We start from the raw sequence: 16760 nt of genomic DNA, 5'->3' as shown, positions 1-16760 counted from the left end.
ACACTAAACAAATTTTTAATAAAAAATAATAAAGCTTATTTATTTATTTATTTATTTATTTATTTATTTATTTATTGAGAGAGAGAGAGAGCAAGCGAGCACAAGTGGGGAAGAGGCGGAGACAAAGGGAGAGAGAGAATACCAAGCAGGCTCCCTGCACCACCAGTGCAGAGCCCAGTGTGGGGCTTGAACTCATGAACCGTGTGATCATGACCTGAGCTGAAGTCAGACACTTAACCAACTGAGCCACCCAGGTGCCCCAATGACTCTTGATCTTGAGATCATGAGTTCAAGACTCATGTTGGGCAGATTACTTAAAAAAAAAAAAAAATTGTGGAACTGGGCAATTTCAAGTTTAAGACTAGAAGTACCTCCAGGAACTATAATCATTTAAAAAATATTTTGTCGGGGTGCCTGGGTGGCTCAGTTGGTTGAGCATCCGACTTCGGCTCAGGTCATGATCTCACAGTCTGTGAATTTGAGCCCCGCGTCGGGCTCTGTGCTGACAGCTCAGAGCCTGGAGCCTGTTTCAGATTCTGTGTCTCCCTCTCTCTCTGCCCCTCCCCTGCTCATGCTCTGTCTCTGTCTCAAAAATAAATAAAAACATTAAAAAAATAATAATAAATAAATAAATAATATTTTGTCTTGCTAGGAATAGAAATACCTTATAACATATAAACCTAATATTCAACTCTCAGATTTTCAGGAATGCCTAATGTACAAAGTAGAGGGCTGCCTCAAGCTCTTCATCTGTGAAGGAAAGAAGTAAGTTGTGCAGTGGTTGGAGGAGAATACAAGGTCCAGAAAGAGTAAATTACCACCTAGGCACTGGGTGGCTCAGTTGGTTGAGCATCCGACTTTGGCTCAGGTCATAATCTCACGGTTGGTGAGTTTGAGCCCCACATTGGGCTCTGCACTGGTGGTGAGGAGCCTGCTTGGTATTCTCTCTCTTCCTCTCTCTCTGCCCTGATCTGGGGCTCGGGCTCTCCGCTGTCAGCAAGGATCCTGCTTCGGATCCTGTCCCCACCCCACCCCTTCTCTCCATACCTCCCTTGCTCACACTCTCTTTCTCTCAAAAATAAATATTAAGGAATAACAATAATAATTTTTAAAAAGCAGATTACCACCAACCAATCCATTGATTCTAAGTGCAAATATATTGTTAATAACTTGAAATGTGGCCTGCTAGTGTCCAAGTGACTTGCACAGAGCAGTGGAGGTGGAGACAAGGATGGAATCTTGTTGGGAAGCAAGCTGTTGGTTGGGTGCTCATGACTGAAGCCTTAAACACCTCTCTTCCTCCTGCTCTGCTTCCCATCCCTCCAGGGTAGAAACAGGACATGGGCCTCCAGTCTGCAAGGACTGATTGGGAGTGGGGGTGAGGAGCAGAAGGGAGAGCAACTGGTTTTGGAGGAATGAAAAAGCAAAGTTGTTTTGTCTTCACTTCAAGTTTGTTGGGAGTAGAAGGAACAGGACAAGAAACACCGGAACGTGGGTTTTGTGTAGGATGTGTTGAAACAGATGTGGCAGCACCAAGTACTCCAGGGCTACATGAATCACATGTAGTAATCCAGCCAGGAGCCACTACATACCCATAAGCACTGTGAGACCGTTTTATCCTACCACTCCCTCCTGTAACCTTCCCCACAATACCCAAATCCCAGTGCCTATAGTTCCACACTGGGAAGTGTAGGAGTTCCACAGAGTAGTGGAATCCTTCCTAAACACTCCACCCATAGCTCCTAGCACTGGGCCAAGTTGGTCCTGGGCACGCAGGAAGTTCGCTGATCATTCAATTAACTGCTAAGTGCGTGGCAGAAGAGCACGTTAATCCCTAGCAGGCGCGGCAGGCAGATCCCTGCAAACACGGTCTCAAAAGACTACGCAACGGCAGTGAATGTGTTACTGCCACAGAGGCACCAACCCGTCAATCCCAGCCGGGGCTCACCCTCCAGGAGGACCCTCCAGGAACCCGCCGCCCCTCCTACTCTTCTCGCGCCTCCCCGGACGGAAGCGGAAACCGCGTGCGGCGCTGGCCCGGAAGCCGCGCTCCAACGGCTTCCTCGTTGGTCTGTCACCATGGCGCTGGCAGTCTTGCGGGTCCTGGAGCCCTTCCCGACCGAGACACCCCCGTTGGCGGTGCTGCTGCCCCCCGGGGGCCCGTGGCCTGCAGCGGGACTGGGACTGGTGCTGGCCCTGCGGCCTGCAGGGGAGAGCCCTGCAGGGCCGGCGCTGCTAGTGGCGGCCCTGGAGGGGCCGGGCGCAGGGACCGAGGAGCAGGGTCCCGGGCCCCCGGAGCTGCTGGTTAGCCTCTCGCTGCTGCGGCTCCTTGCTCTGGGCCCTGGGGCGTGGGTGCGGGCACGGCCCGTGCGGCGGCCTCCGGCCCTGGGCTGGGCGCTGCTTGGCACCTCGCCGGGGCCCGGGCTCGGACCGCGAGTCGGGCCGCTGCTGGTGCGGCGCGGAGAGGCCCTGCCAGTCCCCGGACCTCGGGTGCTGGAGACTCGGCCGGCGTTGCAAGGACTGCTGGGCCCAGGGACGCGGCTAGCTGTCACTGAGCTCCGTGGGCGGGCCAAACTGGGTCCGGAGACTGGAGACAGCAGCCCGCCCCCACCTCCGCCCGTGGTGTCCTCCTTCGCGGTTAACCGCACAGTCCGGCAACTCCGGGGAGTTCTGGGAGGGACTGGGGATTCACTGGGTGTAAGCCGGAGCTGCCTCCGTAGCCTGGGCCTCTTCCAGGGCGAATGGGTTTGGGTGACCCGGGCCGGGGAGTCGTCGAACACTTCCCAGCCACACTTGGCCAAGGTGCAGGTCCTAGAGCCTCGCTGGGATCTCTCTGAAAGGCTGGGACCTGGCTCTGGGCAGCCAGGAGAGCCCCTCGCTGACGGACTGGCCCTGGTGCCTGCCACTCTGGCTTTTAATCTCGGCTGTGATCCCCTGGAAGTGGGAGAGCTCAGAATTCAGGTAGGATACAGGACTGAGGTCAGGAATGTTTCCACCCCCTTATTCCCTCTTCCTTACCTCAACTGAATTGGAAGAAAAGAGCTGTAGAATTTAGGTCCCTTACTCCTTAGATCCTAATGTCTCTTAGTCTCATTTATCTGTTCTCTGTAATCAAAATATAACTCTCCATGGTGTGGTGGTGCATGGGAAGGGATTTCCTCTATTCAGGGGAAAGAAGAGAGGCATAGTCAAATTACCAGGTGTTTACAGTATGTTAATCTACTCAATTATTTGTTGAATTGCTGCAGTGTATCCAGAATTGTACTGAATAATATGGAGGATGATACCTCGTTGTTTTTGCTCGTGCTTATCCTTGACTTCAAGTTCCTTCCTGTTCTTGTAGCCTCGTCTGTTAAAATCCTACCATCCTTTCCTTTTAAAGCCCATCTAAAGATGCCACCTTCTCAAAGCCTTACATAATCTTACCACATATTTAACATGAATTCTTCCTCCTGTAGCATTTTGTATCTTCCTTAGGGTATTTATTTTCTGCCCTGTTATGATTATGTACTCTAATTCTCAGTTGTATATTGTAAATTCCTTGAAGGGGAGGGCTCTTTATTATCTTTAGTGCCTGGGGTTGGATTTTAATATTTTTTAAAAATGTACCTAAGAGAAGTTTTTGGTTTAGAGTACTTCAAGAAGATTGTTGTATTTGGGGGAATAAATATAGTCTAATATTTAATGAGGCACCTAGATGTGTGGTTTAGGCCTGCACTGTCCCATATGGAAGCCACTAGCCACATTGTGGCTTTTTCAATTAATTAAAACTAAATAAAATTTAAAACTCAGTTCTTTGGTTGCTTTAGTCTCATCTCAAGTGCTCGATAGCACATGTAGATAACATCTCTTAGCACTGTGGAAAGTTCTGTTAGATCATGCTGGCATAGCCAATTAGTGCTATGAGATGTCAAGAAGGATATAAGATATGCATGAATAGGAGTCTGGTGTGGGTTTCCTTTTGAATGGAGGAAAAACTCTGGAGTCCTCAGACTGGAGCTCATTCAGCTGAACCAATCCAGTCAGCTTTACTGAGATCATATCCGTTTCTCACAGCCTGAATTCAGAGTGTCCCCACTAATGTCCAATTAATATCAATCCCAGTTTTTGCCTGGTGGCTACTCAAAGGGCTTGTGGGAGTGAAGTGTCTTTACCACTTTACTGACTCAGGGCCAACTTAAAGGTATCACAGAAAGATTATTTTTACTGGGGAACTGTTTGGAGCCAGAGTCAGAAATCTCTTCCTGGTGCCCGTTAGGAGGAGAGGTTTCTGTTTCCAGGGAAGAGATACAGGTATTCAGTTCTGCTGCCTTAGGCCTCCCCTCCCACGGGCCTTGTGGATAGAGGATGCAAATAGAAATATTGGCTGCTAACGTTAAGGTAGGGCAGAGCCTGACTCTGTGGAAGAATGTTATAAGGTGGTGGTTATTTCTCTAATAGAGGTACTTGGAAGGCTCCAGCATCCCTGAAGACAAAGGAAGCTGCTCAGTGCTGCCTGGGCCTCTGTTTGCCAAAGAGTTACACATCGAAATTGTGTCCTCTCCCCACTACAGCACGAATGGAAATTATGACCATGTTCTTTACCGGCACTTTCAGACACCCAGGTTAGCTGCTTCCCCCTTTCAAGAAGATAGCATCTCACCCTTGTTGCTCTCCTCCTATCCCATGCCTTAGATTCAGGTCCCACAGAGCCTTTGACTTTACAAAGCCACATTTTAAGCAGTATTGCGGCTAGATGCCTCTTGGTGTAGCAAGCGGTCCATAGAAGAGAAATTCACCGTGAGGTGAATCTGGATATTCTAAACTGAGGAACCTATGAATTGAGAGGGCCCCCAAAGAGCCAGGACTCAGCTTCACCCCCTCACTGCTCTCTGATCCTCCTTTCTAGCCTCTCTGCCATCTCCCCCCCGCCCCGCCCTAGTTCATTCTAGGTCAGACTTGTTCTCTGAACAACTGCTTGGGATCTCTGGGTGGGCAGTAGGTCCCTATGGTCTGCAGGTTGGGAGTGGACATGTGGGGATATGTCAGGCCCATGTTCTTGACTCTCATTGTGAGCTGACCAGGGCCACTGCTGTGTTGCAGGGCAGTCCAGGAAGGGGATGTTCTGTGTGTGCCAACAGTTGGGCAAGTAGAGGTCCTGGAAGGAAGCCCAGAGAAACTGCCCAGGTATGCAGCTGCCTCCTGTCCTACAGTTGGGATTCTTAACCTGGGTGCAAGAGTTCTACGACCCCCTCCCCGCAAGTTGTGTGGAATAATTTTGTATATAAGGAAATACTGCTGTTTTTGTCATGTACATTTTTCTAGAGAAAAGGTACATGCTTTCTTCGGGTTCTCACATGGGTGCAGGACTGAAAAAAGATGAAGAACCACTGCCTACTGCCTGTGGGAGGTGTTTTATCCTCAACTTGTTGGGTGGTCATAGGTAATGTAAAGCATTAAGAAGTTTAAGAGCCTAGACCAACATGAGACTCCTTGCTTTTCCTTCTCAACCACAGTGTTGTTTGCACCAGGTTTCGGGCCACACTTCCCATATACTCAACATAAAGAGACCCAAGCTTCGATTTCTGCCCTAATCAATAGTGTGTGCACATGGAGCTTTTTGATCCTATCTCCCAAAATGGGGGAAAGAGAGATTGCTGCTGTTATTGAGGGGCCTTCTCTTTTTCTTTATCCTCAATAAAGCGAAATATAAGCATGACTGAGCCAAGCACCCAAAACAGGGAGTCCATCCTTTTGCCACCCTGTCGACTCTGATCACAGGGGTTCCGTGTAAAATGGTGAGGCAGAGAATTCAGAGACTGCTTTGTGAAAGGGGAGAATGTGTAGCCTGATACCCCAGGACTGATTTCCTATAGTGATGTCCTAGAAGGAGAACACAATTGATTGACACGCTAAGCCAATGTTCAGGGGATTTCAGTGAGGTGATGGGACCAGCCTGAAGGAACTGAGGTTTAAGAGTTGGCATGCCCAAGGTCTCTGGCCTAGTCAGCTTGGGTCCTCTGCCAAGGCAGACGCCTTGTCTAGAGCATCTGATTCATCCTTGGTCAACGTTCAGAGCTTGGTTCATTCACTCAGAGTTGTGGTACTCAGATGAAGCGCCTGGTAGTGCATGTTGTAACCCCACTTGATGCTCACGGTGCCTCTTTGAGCTTTCCCAAATCAAATCTACAACTGGGGCCTCGTAGAAAGTGCCAGGCCTGTATTAGTCACTTCTGTCTCCCATCTTAAATATAGCAAACATCTGTGAGCTAGCTTTCTGTAGGAAACCTACAGAATGCCCACCCTTTGTACCTTCAGAGGAAAGTAGGCACTGGACCCTTCTGAGATAGACCAGCAAGCCTGTTCTGTTCCTGGATGTCTGCTGTTCTGGCCCTTTAGCGGCCTGCCTCTCCCTGGCTGCTGAGCACACAGTTCTTCCCCTGAATAGGTCCTGGAAAGCAGGGTTGGGGTCAGCAGGTTGGCCTAAAGACAGATAGAGATGAGTGCTTTAGCCCTCCTCCCTCAGACCTGGTAAGGAAAGCCCGGCTAGGAGGCTCCTGAGATCCCTGGAACAGAATTCCAGTGTTGGTAGTGTAGCTTCTTCAGGCTCTTCCACAGTTCCACCTCCCCAAAGCAGGCCAGCAGGATCCAGCTGCACTGTCTCCCATCTGGCTTTTAATAACACACAGCATTCCCCAGAAATACCCAGATGTGTTCTAGAAGTCTGCTCCTTGCACTCACTGAGATGGTCCTACCGCTGTCCATGGAAGGGGAGTTTCCCCCTAACCCTCCACAGTGCTGTTCCTCCTTGGATTCCATTGCTTACCATGTGCACTGTGACTCAGGATTGAGATTCCAGGTTATAGACCCACCCACTGTTCATGTATCCTGAATAGTAGTAAGACACAGTCTTCCTTATGTTCTAGTTTTTAACCACAATAACTGCCCACCCTAATAGTTGCAAGAGTTCACAATACCAGTCTGGTATGCCTCTCCCCTCTGCCTTGAGTTATTCCCACCAATCCACTTTGCTGTCGGAGTAAACAGTTTTATGACTGCGAGACACGCTGAACAGCAATTTGCACCGATTGGAACTTCGAGAGGCCCAAGTCTGGGCCAAATCATTGCCTTTCTACCTGAGGATTAAAGAGGAGAGTAGTTCATCATTTTTATCTGGAAAATTGGGCTAGTAACTACTACCCGCTCCCCCACTCTGCACCCTTAGGACACTGAAGAGCCCTAATTCACTCTGACACTAGCAGTGACTTGCACAGCCTTGGTAATGGCTGGGGGAGCTTTTGAAAAATACAGATGCCTGAGCCCCCTCAGACCTATTGGAGCAGAATCAAGGTGAAGCTGGGGCCTGTGAAATCTTTTAACTTTTTCCAAAGGAGAGAAAAATGCTAACTTAAAAGGCTGAGATGGGGCACCTGCCTGGCTCAGTCTGTAGAACATGCAATTCTTAATCTCGGAGTCGTGAGTTCAAGCCCCACATGGGTTTAGAGATCACTTTAAAAAAATTGAGATATAATTCATATGCCATGAAATCCACGTTTGAGGTGTACAATTCAGTGGCTTTTAGTAGATTCACAAGGTTATGCAACCAACACCACTATCTAATTGCAGAATGTTTTCATCACCCCAAAACCCTACGCATTAACAGTCACGCTGTACTCCCTCCATCCCTCAGCCCCCAGCAATTACCATCTGCTGAATGGAATCATACAACATGTGGCAGATACTGATTTTCAGAAGTTTTACAGATCATTCTAATGTGCAGCCAAAATAGAGAATCATTAATCATTAATTGTCTTCAGTAAGGTATCTGCAATTTGATTTTGTGGATTGTTTAATAAGAACCAAGGAGCCCTTCCTGCTGAGGCTTTGGAAGGCCTTGGGAGGTATGAATTTGAGGGGAAGACAGTAGTCTGAAGCCAGTGAAAATGGCCAGATGATCATTGCTTAGTGCAGCTGTGTCTTCTGCCATCGGAGTGGGTGGGTAGGCCATTCACCCGGAGAATCACGCCCCCATGGCTCCCTGATGGTTGTCATGAGGGATGTAGAGGACAGTTAGAGCTCCTGCCCTCAAAAATGTACATGGGCCAGCCTGGGAGATGAGGAAGACCATTCGCTCTCTTCTACCCCTACTCCTCTCCCCTTCCCCACCCCCCACCATGCCATAACACTCATGTCCGTTACTCATGCTGCTCTTGAGTTTGTCCCTGCTGGGGACCTCTATGATTGAGACAGCCGCCTTGTCCTCAGGGAGGGGTGTATGTGGGCTCTGGGTCTGGCATTCATGGGGCTTCTTTCCTTCAGGTGGCGGGAGATGTTTTTTAAAGTGAAGAAAACCCTTGGGGAAGCTCCGGATGGGCTAACGAGCGCCTTCTTGGCAGACACCGCCCATACCTCCTTGTACTTGGTGAGGCCCTGGGGATGGGAGTAGACCTGGGGAAAGAAGCAGAAACAACTCCCAGACACTAAAGCTTCCTGCCACCTTTCACAGGTGGGTTCTACCCTGAGCCCTGTTCCAGGGCTCACTTCAGGAGAATCCACTCCCTGGAACAGCTTGTCTCCTCCGGGCCTGGAGGCCTTAGTGACCGAGCTCTGTGCTGCCCTGAAGCCTCGCCTCCAGCCAGGGTGAGTGAGGCCGTGGCCTCAGGATGTGAGGAAAGCCTGCTCAGAACATCTCTGGAGGGGCAGGGGGCTGGACAAGTAGTTCCTAATGCACTGGCCGGAGTGGGATTGGGTGGACCTTCCTCAAACTAGTATGCCCAGGCCACTCGCCCATGTCCTTTCTGTAAGCAAATTCCTAGGCTCCTTTCTGGGGATAATCTCCATCCTCCAGGGTTGGCTGGGGAGGAAGAATCTCTACCAGAGACAGCTGTCTCTGAGACTGTCCTTCCCCTTGGGGAGCCCACTAGCCATTCTGTCCTTCACCACCCTGGCCCCAAAAGATGCAGTTCCTCATACCACTGGCCTAAGTGTAGACACAGACCCTTCCCTAATTCCTCATGATTCCAGACCAGACATAACAGTCAAGGCTTTACTGAAGGCAGTGACGACAAGGGAGTTGTCCTGGCTGGTGGATATACTCCATGCCCCCGCCAGAGCACCACGGGTGGTATGGGAAATACAGCCTCACCATATGGAAACAGCCCTGGAGGAAGGGGGATGCCTCAAGAAAAGAGAAACAGGCTGTCTGCTTTCTAGATCCAAGGACCCCTGTTACTGAGGGCTCTTAACTTTGAGAGAATGGAGGAGACAAGTGTCTGTTTTCTGGTTGCAGAGGTGCCCTCTTGACAGGAACCAGCAGTGTCCTTCTCCATGGTCCCCCAGGCAGTGGGAAGACCACAGCTGTCACTGCAGCCTGCAGCCGCCTTGGCCTCCACCTACTGAAGGTGAGGGTACCTGGAGAGTAGAACCCCAACCACATTTCCCCAGCCCAGATTCTCCTTCTCCCCTCCTCCCTGGCCTGGCCCTAATGCCTCGGCCCAGTGGGCCAGTTGGTCAGGCAGATTCCCATGATTCTCAGCTACTAAGAGAAACTTTAAAAAAGGAAGGGGTTTGAAGATTTTGTTGGACAGTCCAGGGAATGAAGTTAAAGAAGAGGTAGGACTTGGCCAGTGTTACCTTCTCCCCCATCCCTGCTCTCTAAAAAGAAGATGGCCGGCATCTTCTGGCTCCTCTCCCCGCCATTCCTGCCTCAGTCACACCTGCCCCTTGCTCACAGACCATCGGGGTCTCCTCCCCAGGTGCCCTGCTCCAACCTCTGTGCAGACAGTAGCGGAGCTGTGGAGACAAAACTGCAGGCCATCTTCTCCCGGGCCCGGCGCTGCCGGCCTGTGGTTCTATTGCTGACAGCCGTGGACCTTCTGGGTCGGGACCGTGATGGGCTCGGTGAGGACGCCCGTGTGGTGGCCACGCTGCGTCACCTCCTCCTCGATGAGGACCCCCTCACCAGGTATTATACAGAGCTGGGTCTGTAAAGGGGCAGGGCCAAGCCACCCTCATCTCTGTTCAGCCTTTTGCCCTCTCTTCCTCAATGGCTTCTCAGACATCCCACCCATTTGGCCATTCTCCAGATGGCCCTGAGCAGAGGAGCTTGGGGTATTCAGAGGGAGGAGGATGTGCTCCCTCGTGTTTTGTGGGGAGCACTAGAGAAAAAGCACAGGCTCTACCCTCAGGGAGCTCCCTGTGTGAGGGGGGAAGCATAGGTCCCCCTCTCAAGGTATGCCCATGGAGCCCCATCCAGGAAGCTGTGGGGTGCTCACCTCCTCTCCCATCCCAGCACCCACCCACCTCCCTGCCCTACGGCACCAGCCTCCTGACAGGACAGGGCTCAGGGGCTGCCAGCCACATTCTCGCCCTCAGTGCCCACTCCGTGTCTGCAGCTGCCCGCCGCTGATCACTGTGGCCACCACAAGCAAGGCCCAGGACCTGCCTGCCGACGTCCAGACAGCATTTCCTCACCAGCTGGAGGTGCCCGTGCTGTCAGAGGGGCAGCGGCTCAGTGTCCTGCGGGCCCTCACTGCCCATCTCCCGCTGGGCCAAGAGGTGAAGCTGCCACAGCTGGCACGGCGGTGCGCAGTGAGTACTGAGGCAGGCACAGGCCTCCCCGCATTCTGAGCCACGGTGGTACGATCCAGCTGCCCTGCGAGTGAGGGTAGAAAACCCCGAGGCTTCAACACTGGGGCCTCTGCGCCAGCTGGGGGACTAGCCTCCTGAGGGCTCTTGCCAACTGTGCCCTGCTCATGTTGTCCTTTCCTGTGGTTCCCAGGGCTTTGTGGTAGGGGATCTCTATGCCCTTTTGACCCACAGCAGCCGGGCAGCCTGTGCCAGGATCAAGAACTTGGGGTAAGGAAACTGGGCACAGGAGGGAAAAGGAGGCAAGAGGAATTGTGGGTGGGGGCTGGGGGGGGGGGGGAGAAACCAGGACCCTGATGTACGTCAGGGTACGTACGTCAGGTCCTCCAGAGGCCTTCCCGGGTTTCTCTTTGCAGTTTGGCAGGCGGCTTGAGTGAGGAGGATGAGGGGGAGCTGTGTGCTGCTGGCTTTCCCCTCCTGGCTGAGGATTTCGGGCAGGCACTGGAGCAGCTGCAGACAGCTCACTCCCGGGCCATTGGAGCCCCCAAGGTAGAGACTCCAGGTCCTTGAGGTAGGACTGCAGCTCTCTTCACCACCATATCCCCAACCATGCACTTTCCGTCTCCTAGATCCCCTCGGTGTCCTGGCATGATGTGGGCGGGCTGCAGGAGGTGAAGAAGGAGATTCTGGAGACCATTCAGCTCCCTCTAGAGCACCCAGAGCTTCTGAGCCTGGGCCTGAGGCGCTCGGGCCTTCTGCTCCATGGTCCCCCTGGCACTGGCAAGACCCTCCTGGCCAAGGCAGTAGCCACTGAATGCAGCCTTACCTTCCTCAGGTGGCGAGGGGGTGTGGAAGGGATGGTGGGCAAATTGGGGGCCGCAACAGGCTGGGGAGCAGGAGGGGCTGGCTGAGAGGTCACTTGTGTGTTTATGCATCTGACAAATCTCATCCTCTCCTTCAGCGTGAAGGGGCCCGAACTTATCAACATGTATGTGGGCCAAAGTGAGGAGAATGTGCGGGAAGGTGAGTGGGTGAGGAGGGGCCCAGGTTCTAGCCCTTCCCAAACCCCGATGGCCCTTGTGCTGCCTACCAACACCCCCAGGCTGCTCCTGGTCTTTCTAAGGTCTCACGGTCCTTTCCACAAAGGACGTGCCCAGGGTGGCCTAGTACCTGGAGGGATGAGTTGTCACACCTGGCTCTTCCTCCCCTATCTCCTGACTTTAGACCCCCCTGAGCTTCCCCCTCCTGTGTGTTCCCTTTCTCTCCTCAGTGTTTGCCAGGGCCAGGGCTGCGGCTCCATGCATTATCTTCTTTGATGAACTGGACTCCCTGGCTCCAAGCCGGGGGCGAAGTGGAGACTCTGGAGGTGTGATGGACAGGTGGGGGTCTGAGCCAGAATGGAGTCTGGGGTCCAAGACGGAGGGATGGGAGACAGGTTGCAACAGTGTTCAGCACCCAGAGTACCTGTCATTCCAGTTCTGAAATAGGGGCCTTGGAGTTGGGTGGGGGACGTTGAACGGAATGGGGGGCCTGCCTGGAGGGGTGTACAGGGCACAGCAGAGCAGGTGGCCCTGTGGAGAAGACCTGTAAGGACAGGTACTGCTGGTAGGGCAGGGGCCGAGGAAGGGCCAAGGACTCTCTTGCCTTCATGTCCTGATTTGTAGGGTGGTGTCTCAGCTCCTGGCCGAGCTGGATGGGCTTCACAGCACTCGAGATGTGTTTGTGATTGGGGCCACCAACAGACCAGACCTCCTGGACCCTGCCCTTCTGCGGCCTGGCAGGTGTGCACCCCATACCTCTCACCTCTACCAGGCCCACTGGGGCCTCTCCCCTGACCCCCATCCTATGCCTCCTCCACCCTCATGCAGGGCTCCCTGACCCTTATGCCCGCCTATCTCCCTAAAGATTTGACAAGCTGGTGTTTGTGGGGGTGAGCGAGGACCGCGCCTCCCAGCTACGCGTTCTGAGCGCCATCACGCGCAAGTATGCCCTGTTAGGGGGAGACTCCCAAAGGGCTTGGGCCTTGGGATGGTCCGGGGATAAATGCAACATGCAGAATAAGCTGGTCAGGGATGCCTCTTGACAAAGTAGGGGATGCCAGGTAAAACTGTTTCTCTCCTTTCCTGTATCTGCACAACAGATTCAAGCTAGAGCCCTCCGTGAGCTTGGTGAACGTGCTGGACCGCTGCCCTCCCCAGCTGACGGGGGCAGACCTCTACTCCCTCTGCTCTGATGCCATGACAGCTGCCCTCAAACGCAGGGTTCAGGACCTGGAGGAAGGTGAGTCACTTGCCAGCCCCAGAGGTGAACCAAAAAGCTAATGGGAACCAGGCCTGGTCCTAGATTTCAGAGGAGGGACTGTTGACCTTTAGGGGACTCTTGGCAAGAAGATGCCTACCCAGGGCTCTGCCCTCCTCGGACATAGACCACAGCCTCTGTTGCCCCCTGTCACCCCCTCCCAGGGCTGGAGCCCGGAAGCTCAGCACTGCTGCTCACCATGGAGGACCTGCTGCAGGCCGCTGCCCGGCTGCAGCCCTCGGTCAGTGAGCAGGAGCTGCTCCGGTACAAGCGCATCCAGCGCAAGTTTGCCGCCTGCTAGGAGCCTCCTGCAAGCCGGGACCCTGCCCACAGTGGCTAAAGGTACTCAGGTGCCCCCACAGAGACCTGAGAGAGCAAGGGGCCCTTTCTCAGTGTGCTGCTATTGCACCCAAAGTCGGCCTACCTTCCTGAGAACCCCGAGGTGCCGAGTAGCCCCACAAGAGCTCAGAGGCATCATCCCCTGCCTACCTGTTCGTCCTCCCAGGCCAGCTCCGGCTCCAACACCAAAGACCCTCTGCTCAGAAGGAGGGGCTTGGGCCTGGAGTTCTGGGGTGGGGCACTGAGGGAGTCCAGTCTTGGCTGAAAATAAAATGTATGCTGCCCCCTGCTGGTTGTGGTCTGAAAGGGTGCAGTGGGAAAGCGCAAGATTGTGGAAGGAGTGAGCCACAGGGGAGGGCAAGGCGGGCACCACAGGAGCCTGATCCTTCTGATATAAACACCAAGCGTGCAGGAACTGAAAAAGGCACAGACTATATTGCTCACATTTCCATTTGCCTGAACCCAAATCCCCATACCCCCAGCAGCAGTCTGCCCCTCCCCACACCCCGAGGGTCTGCACCAGGGGTTAGGCTTGATATGGGGCTGCCAGTCCCCACCTCCCCAGACGGATCTGGCAGTGCCTGGGCAGAGGGTCGTAGGAGCTGAGGCCACGCTCAGCACTCAGTCCGTCCTCTTGAGCACATGGATGAAATAGCAAGGGATGTAGGCCTGGCCAGGCTTGTAAGGCTTGAAGTCCCCCAGGACGCTGTGCTGGCACTTGCCCCCGAAGGCTGCTCGGAGCAACTCCGTGAAGGAAGCCAAACGGTGCGGGTAGTAGGAGAGCCGGAACTTACTGCAACAGAGCCCCCAACCAACCATGAGGGCTGGTGGCCTCAGCACCACCCCTCCTCACCCCTACCTAGCCGAGTGGGTACCTCAAACCAGGAGAACCATCCTGGCCAGCGCCCGGCACCTGCACCGTGTAGTCCAGGGTCACCATGTGGGCCTTGTTGTTCACTGTCAGCACTGATGTCGTGATATCCTTGGTCAAGTCACTCTGTAGGTGGTGGTGCAGGCTGCATTAGCCTCTGCAACCATTGTGGGGCCTGGACCGCAGGATCACGTCCCCCATCCCCCACTCTGGGCCTCCCCCCCCCCCCAGGGGCCCCACCTTATAGTAGATGTTCTTTCCTGGGGGTGCACAGCCTGTGCTGAGGATGTGGTCGTAGTTGCGATGATCGATGACCAGCAGGCCCCCAGACCGCACCATGCTCGCGATGTTCCTCAGTGCCAGCCGGTGCTCACTCTGGTCTCCTGAGCTCCGGGCAGGGGCAGAGAGGCTCCATCTGCTCAGGGCTCCGAGCACCAGTCTCCCTCCCATCTTTCTCCTCCCCAGGGATACAGATGCCAAGGCAGAGAGGAGCAGAAAACAGTCTGCTCTGTCAGGAGAGCGGGCACCCAGGGGTCTGTGGAAAGAGGTACAGCTCAAAGCAGGGGCCATGCTCAAGGCCACGCCCTCTCTCACCTCTGCAGTCTGGCAAGTGGGCAAAACTATTGCCAAGGCAGATGACCGCATCGAAGCCGCCCCCTGGTGGCTGGGGCACATCTTTGTCCAGAGTCATCCAGTTGGCTTCTTCAATGACTGGGACCAGGAAGGGGAAGAGGGGTCAGGGTAGCACCATGGCACCAGCAGCACTCACCTCCACCAAGTGCAACCCTGCCTCAGTTTCCCCTTCGAGACACACAGGGATTCCCCATCCGGTTAGAAGGAGGAGCTCACCATGGACATGGAGGGGGAAGGGGAGAAGGGGTCAAGGGAGGAGGAAGCCAGGGATGGGAAGCATGGCTCCGTGCTTCTGTGTTTTTATTTGGGAGGAGGGAGAAGACTCATCACCAGATACCTCATTCTGGTGCATAAGCCTCCCTTTCCAGGGAAATGAAAGTAATTTTGCTGTCCCCCTTAAGGAAAACAAAGCACACCAGCACAGGAGCTGAAGGAGCCCAGGGCAGAGAGTACCGAGTCCCTGGCGGCTGGGTGGGGAGGGCCTGACTGGACCTGCATACCCCACTTGTCGAAGGCCGGTTCGTGCCGCCGATTCCAGCGCTCTTTAAGCGCGTATTTCAGCATCTTGTCACTGGCATCCACACTGGTCACGGTGAAGCCCTCTTCCACCAGCATGATGGAGTCCACCCTGGGCAGGGTCAGAGATGAGAGGCCAAGAGGGGCAGTCAGGGGGCCTGGGAAGGCAAGGAGGAGGCCCTGTGCTGGGCACTTCTGTCTCCTCCACTCTTGAGACCATTCCTCTGCTTCCTCTCCTTAGGCCTTCTCCACTGACCTCAAATGACCTGGCAAATCGGTTTATCACCAGGTAGCAAATTCTGGGTTTGGTTTTTTAGCACCTCTTCAGAGCCGGGCACTCTATAAATGTGCATTAATCCTCATGGCAACCCTGTGAGGTAGACAATGTTACCCCCACTTGAGGGACGGGGCAAACTGAGGCTCCTGGAATTTAGGAACCCGTGCAGGGGAGGTAGTGCAGCATGGTGTTTTGTCTGAATGTCCTCTCCACTAGGTAGAGGGCTTTCGCTCCTCTGAGGCGGGATTTCCACAACTGTAAGTGGGGTATCACTCCTTACCTCATGAGGTTATGTGAGGATCTTAAAAACGGATGTGCCAAAAGCTCCTGGCACCGCGCGTGGCGGCACGGGCAAATATTGAACAAATGTTAACTGTTAACACTGCCCAAGGCCATCTCTTCGGGACCAGTGCTGCAGCCAGGACCCGAGCTTACGTCGGTCTGGCGCCAAAGCCCGGCCGCCGCCCTCCCCAGCGAACCGGCAGGCCCCACCCTGCGGTGCTTACACGCCCCCTCTGCCCCCGGGTGTCTTCAGCCCCTCCTCCCGCCCGCTCTGCCCCCCTCGTCCCGCCCCGGGCCGGCTGCGGCTCGCAGGTGGAGGCTGCCGGACCGACCAGGCCGAGGTCCCCCACACCCCCCGCCCCCCCACGCCGAGCCAGCGGCTCCCTGGCCCCCGCCCCGGCTCACCCGGTGCCGCAGGCCACGTCGAGCACCCGCTGGCAGCCGTGCTGGCGCAGCAGCCCGAGCAGCCAGGCCTTGTACTCGGCCGTGCGGCTGCGGGTGTCCCCGATGTAGAGCTGCCACACGCGTGCCGCCTCTCCGTCCGCGTACTGGTCCGGGAGCCCTTCGGCCGCCACCCCCAAGGAGCGAGTGCGGTACACACTGTCCACCATCGTGCAGCGCGCCTGGCTCCGCGGCGGGCGGCTCCGCATTTATAGTACGGCTCGGCCGCCCCACCTGTCCAATGGCAGGTGAGCGCGGGGACACGCCCCTGCTGGGCTCCCAGCCTCAGGGAGGGCGCTGCCCGGCGTTTTGCACCAGCCCTTCTCGCCGGCGGGAAGATCCAGCCCTCTGGACAACCCCGTGGCGGGAAAGGGCCCTCCCAGCCCCCTACCCTCTTAAGCCAGGTATCAGGAGGACTGGGGAGGGGTCAGAAGAGGTGGCAACTGTGAGATCGCCCACTCCACCCCTACCCAAGCTGGGAAAAAAGGAAACTCCCCAGTCCACACAGAGATCAGCGCCTAGGACTGGACCGTCCCT

At 54.7% G+C, this 16760-nt stretch overlaps 2 protein-coding genes across 2 annotated transcripts; one reads left to right on the top strand and one right to left on the bottom strand.

Moving 5' to 3' along the window:
- The first annotated feature begins 2043 nt into the window (after window positions 1-2043).
- Window positions 2044-13492, top strand: PEX6 (peroxisomal biogenesis factor 6). Its single transcript, XM_030315540.1, has 17 exons — window positions 2044-2961; window positions 4441-4604; window positions 5083-5166; window positions 8299-8401; window positions 8486-8619; window positions 9269-9380; window positions 9735-9943; window positions 10374-10569; window positions 10760-10836; window positions 10983-11115; window positions 11196-11401; window positions 11528-11589; window positions 11837-11945; window positions 12231-12347; window positions 12472-12549; window positions 12707-12846; window positions 13029-13492. The coding sequence occupies exons 1-17, from the start codon at window positions 2080-2082 to the stop codon at window positions 13163-13165; spliced, it is 2943 nt and encodes a 980-aa protein (XP_030171400.1). The 5' UTR covers window positions 2044-2079; the 3' UTR covers window positions 13166-13492.
- Window positions 13493-13700: 208 nt separating this feature from the next.
- GNMT (glycine N-methyltransferase) lies at window positions 13701-16446 on the bottom strand. Its single transcript, XM_030315532.1, has 6 exons — window positions 16188-16446; window positions 15208-15335; window positions 14669-14785; window positions 14315-14457; window positions 14079-14200; window positions 13701-13996 (listed from the first exon to the last, which is right to left on the bottom strand). The coding sequence occupies exons 1-6, from the start codon at window positions 16430-16432 to the stop codon at window positions 13825-13827; spliced, it is 927 nt and encodes a 308-aa protein (XP_030171392.1). The 5' UTR covers window positions 16433-16446; the 3' UTR covers window positions 13701-13824.
- Between the last annotated feature and the right edge of the window lie 314 nt (window positions 16447-16760).

The sequence above is a fragment of the Lynx canadensis genome, chromosome B2 (assembly GCF_007474595.2).
Source record: "Lynx canadensis isolate LIC74 chromosome B2, mLynCan4.pri.v2, whole genome shotgun sequence".
NCBI lineage: Eukaryota > Metazoa > Chordata > Mammalia > Carnivora > Felidae > Lynx > Lynx canadensis.
The sequence above is the reverse complement of the archived record's forward strand: the minus strand, read 5'-3'. Positions and strand labels throughout refer to the sequence as shown.

What these genes read in the sequence shown, in the direction of transcription:
- PEX6 (XM_030315540.1), top strand. Translation starts at nt 2,080, where the DNA reads ATGGCGCTGGCAGTCTTGCGGGTCCTGGAGCCCTTCCCGACCGAGACA. An exon ending in AGCCCAGAGAAACTGCCCAG is followed by an intron (nt 5,167 to 8,298) that starts GTATGCAGCTGC and finishes TCTTTCCTTCAG; the next exon opens with GTGGCGGGAGATGTTTTTTA. An exon ending in GATGAGGACCCCCTCACCAG is followed by an intron (nt 9,944 to 10,373) that starts GTATTATACAGA and finishes CCGTGTCTGCAG; the next exon opens with CTGCCCGCCGCTGATCACTG.
- GNMT (XM_030315532.1), bottom strand. Translation starts at nt 16,432, where the DNA reads ATGCGGAGCCGCCCGCCGCGGAGCCAGGCGCGCTGCACGATGGTGGAC. An exon ending in ACCGGCCTTCGACAAGTGGG is followed by an intron (nt 14,786 to 15,207) that starts GTATGCAGGTCC and finishes TCCTGGTCCCAG; the next exon opens with TCATTGAAGAAGCCAACTGG. An exon ending in GATGGTTCTCCTGGTTTGAG is followed by an intron (nt 13,997 to 14,078) that starts GTACCCACTCGG and finishes GCTCTGTTGCAG; the next exon opens with TAAGTTCCGGCTCTCCTACT.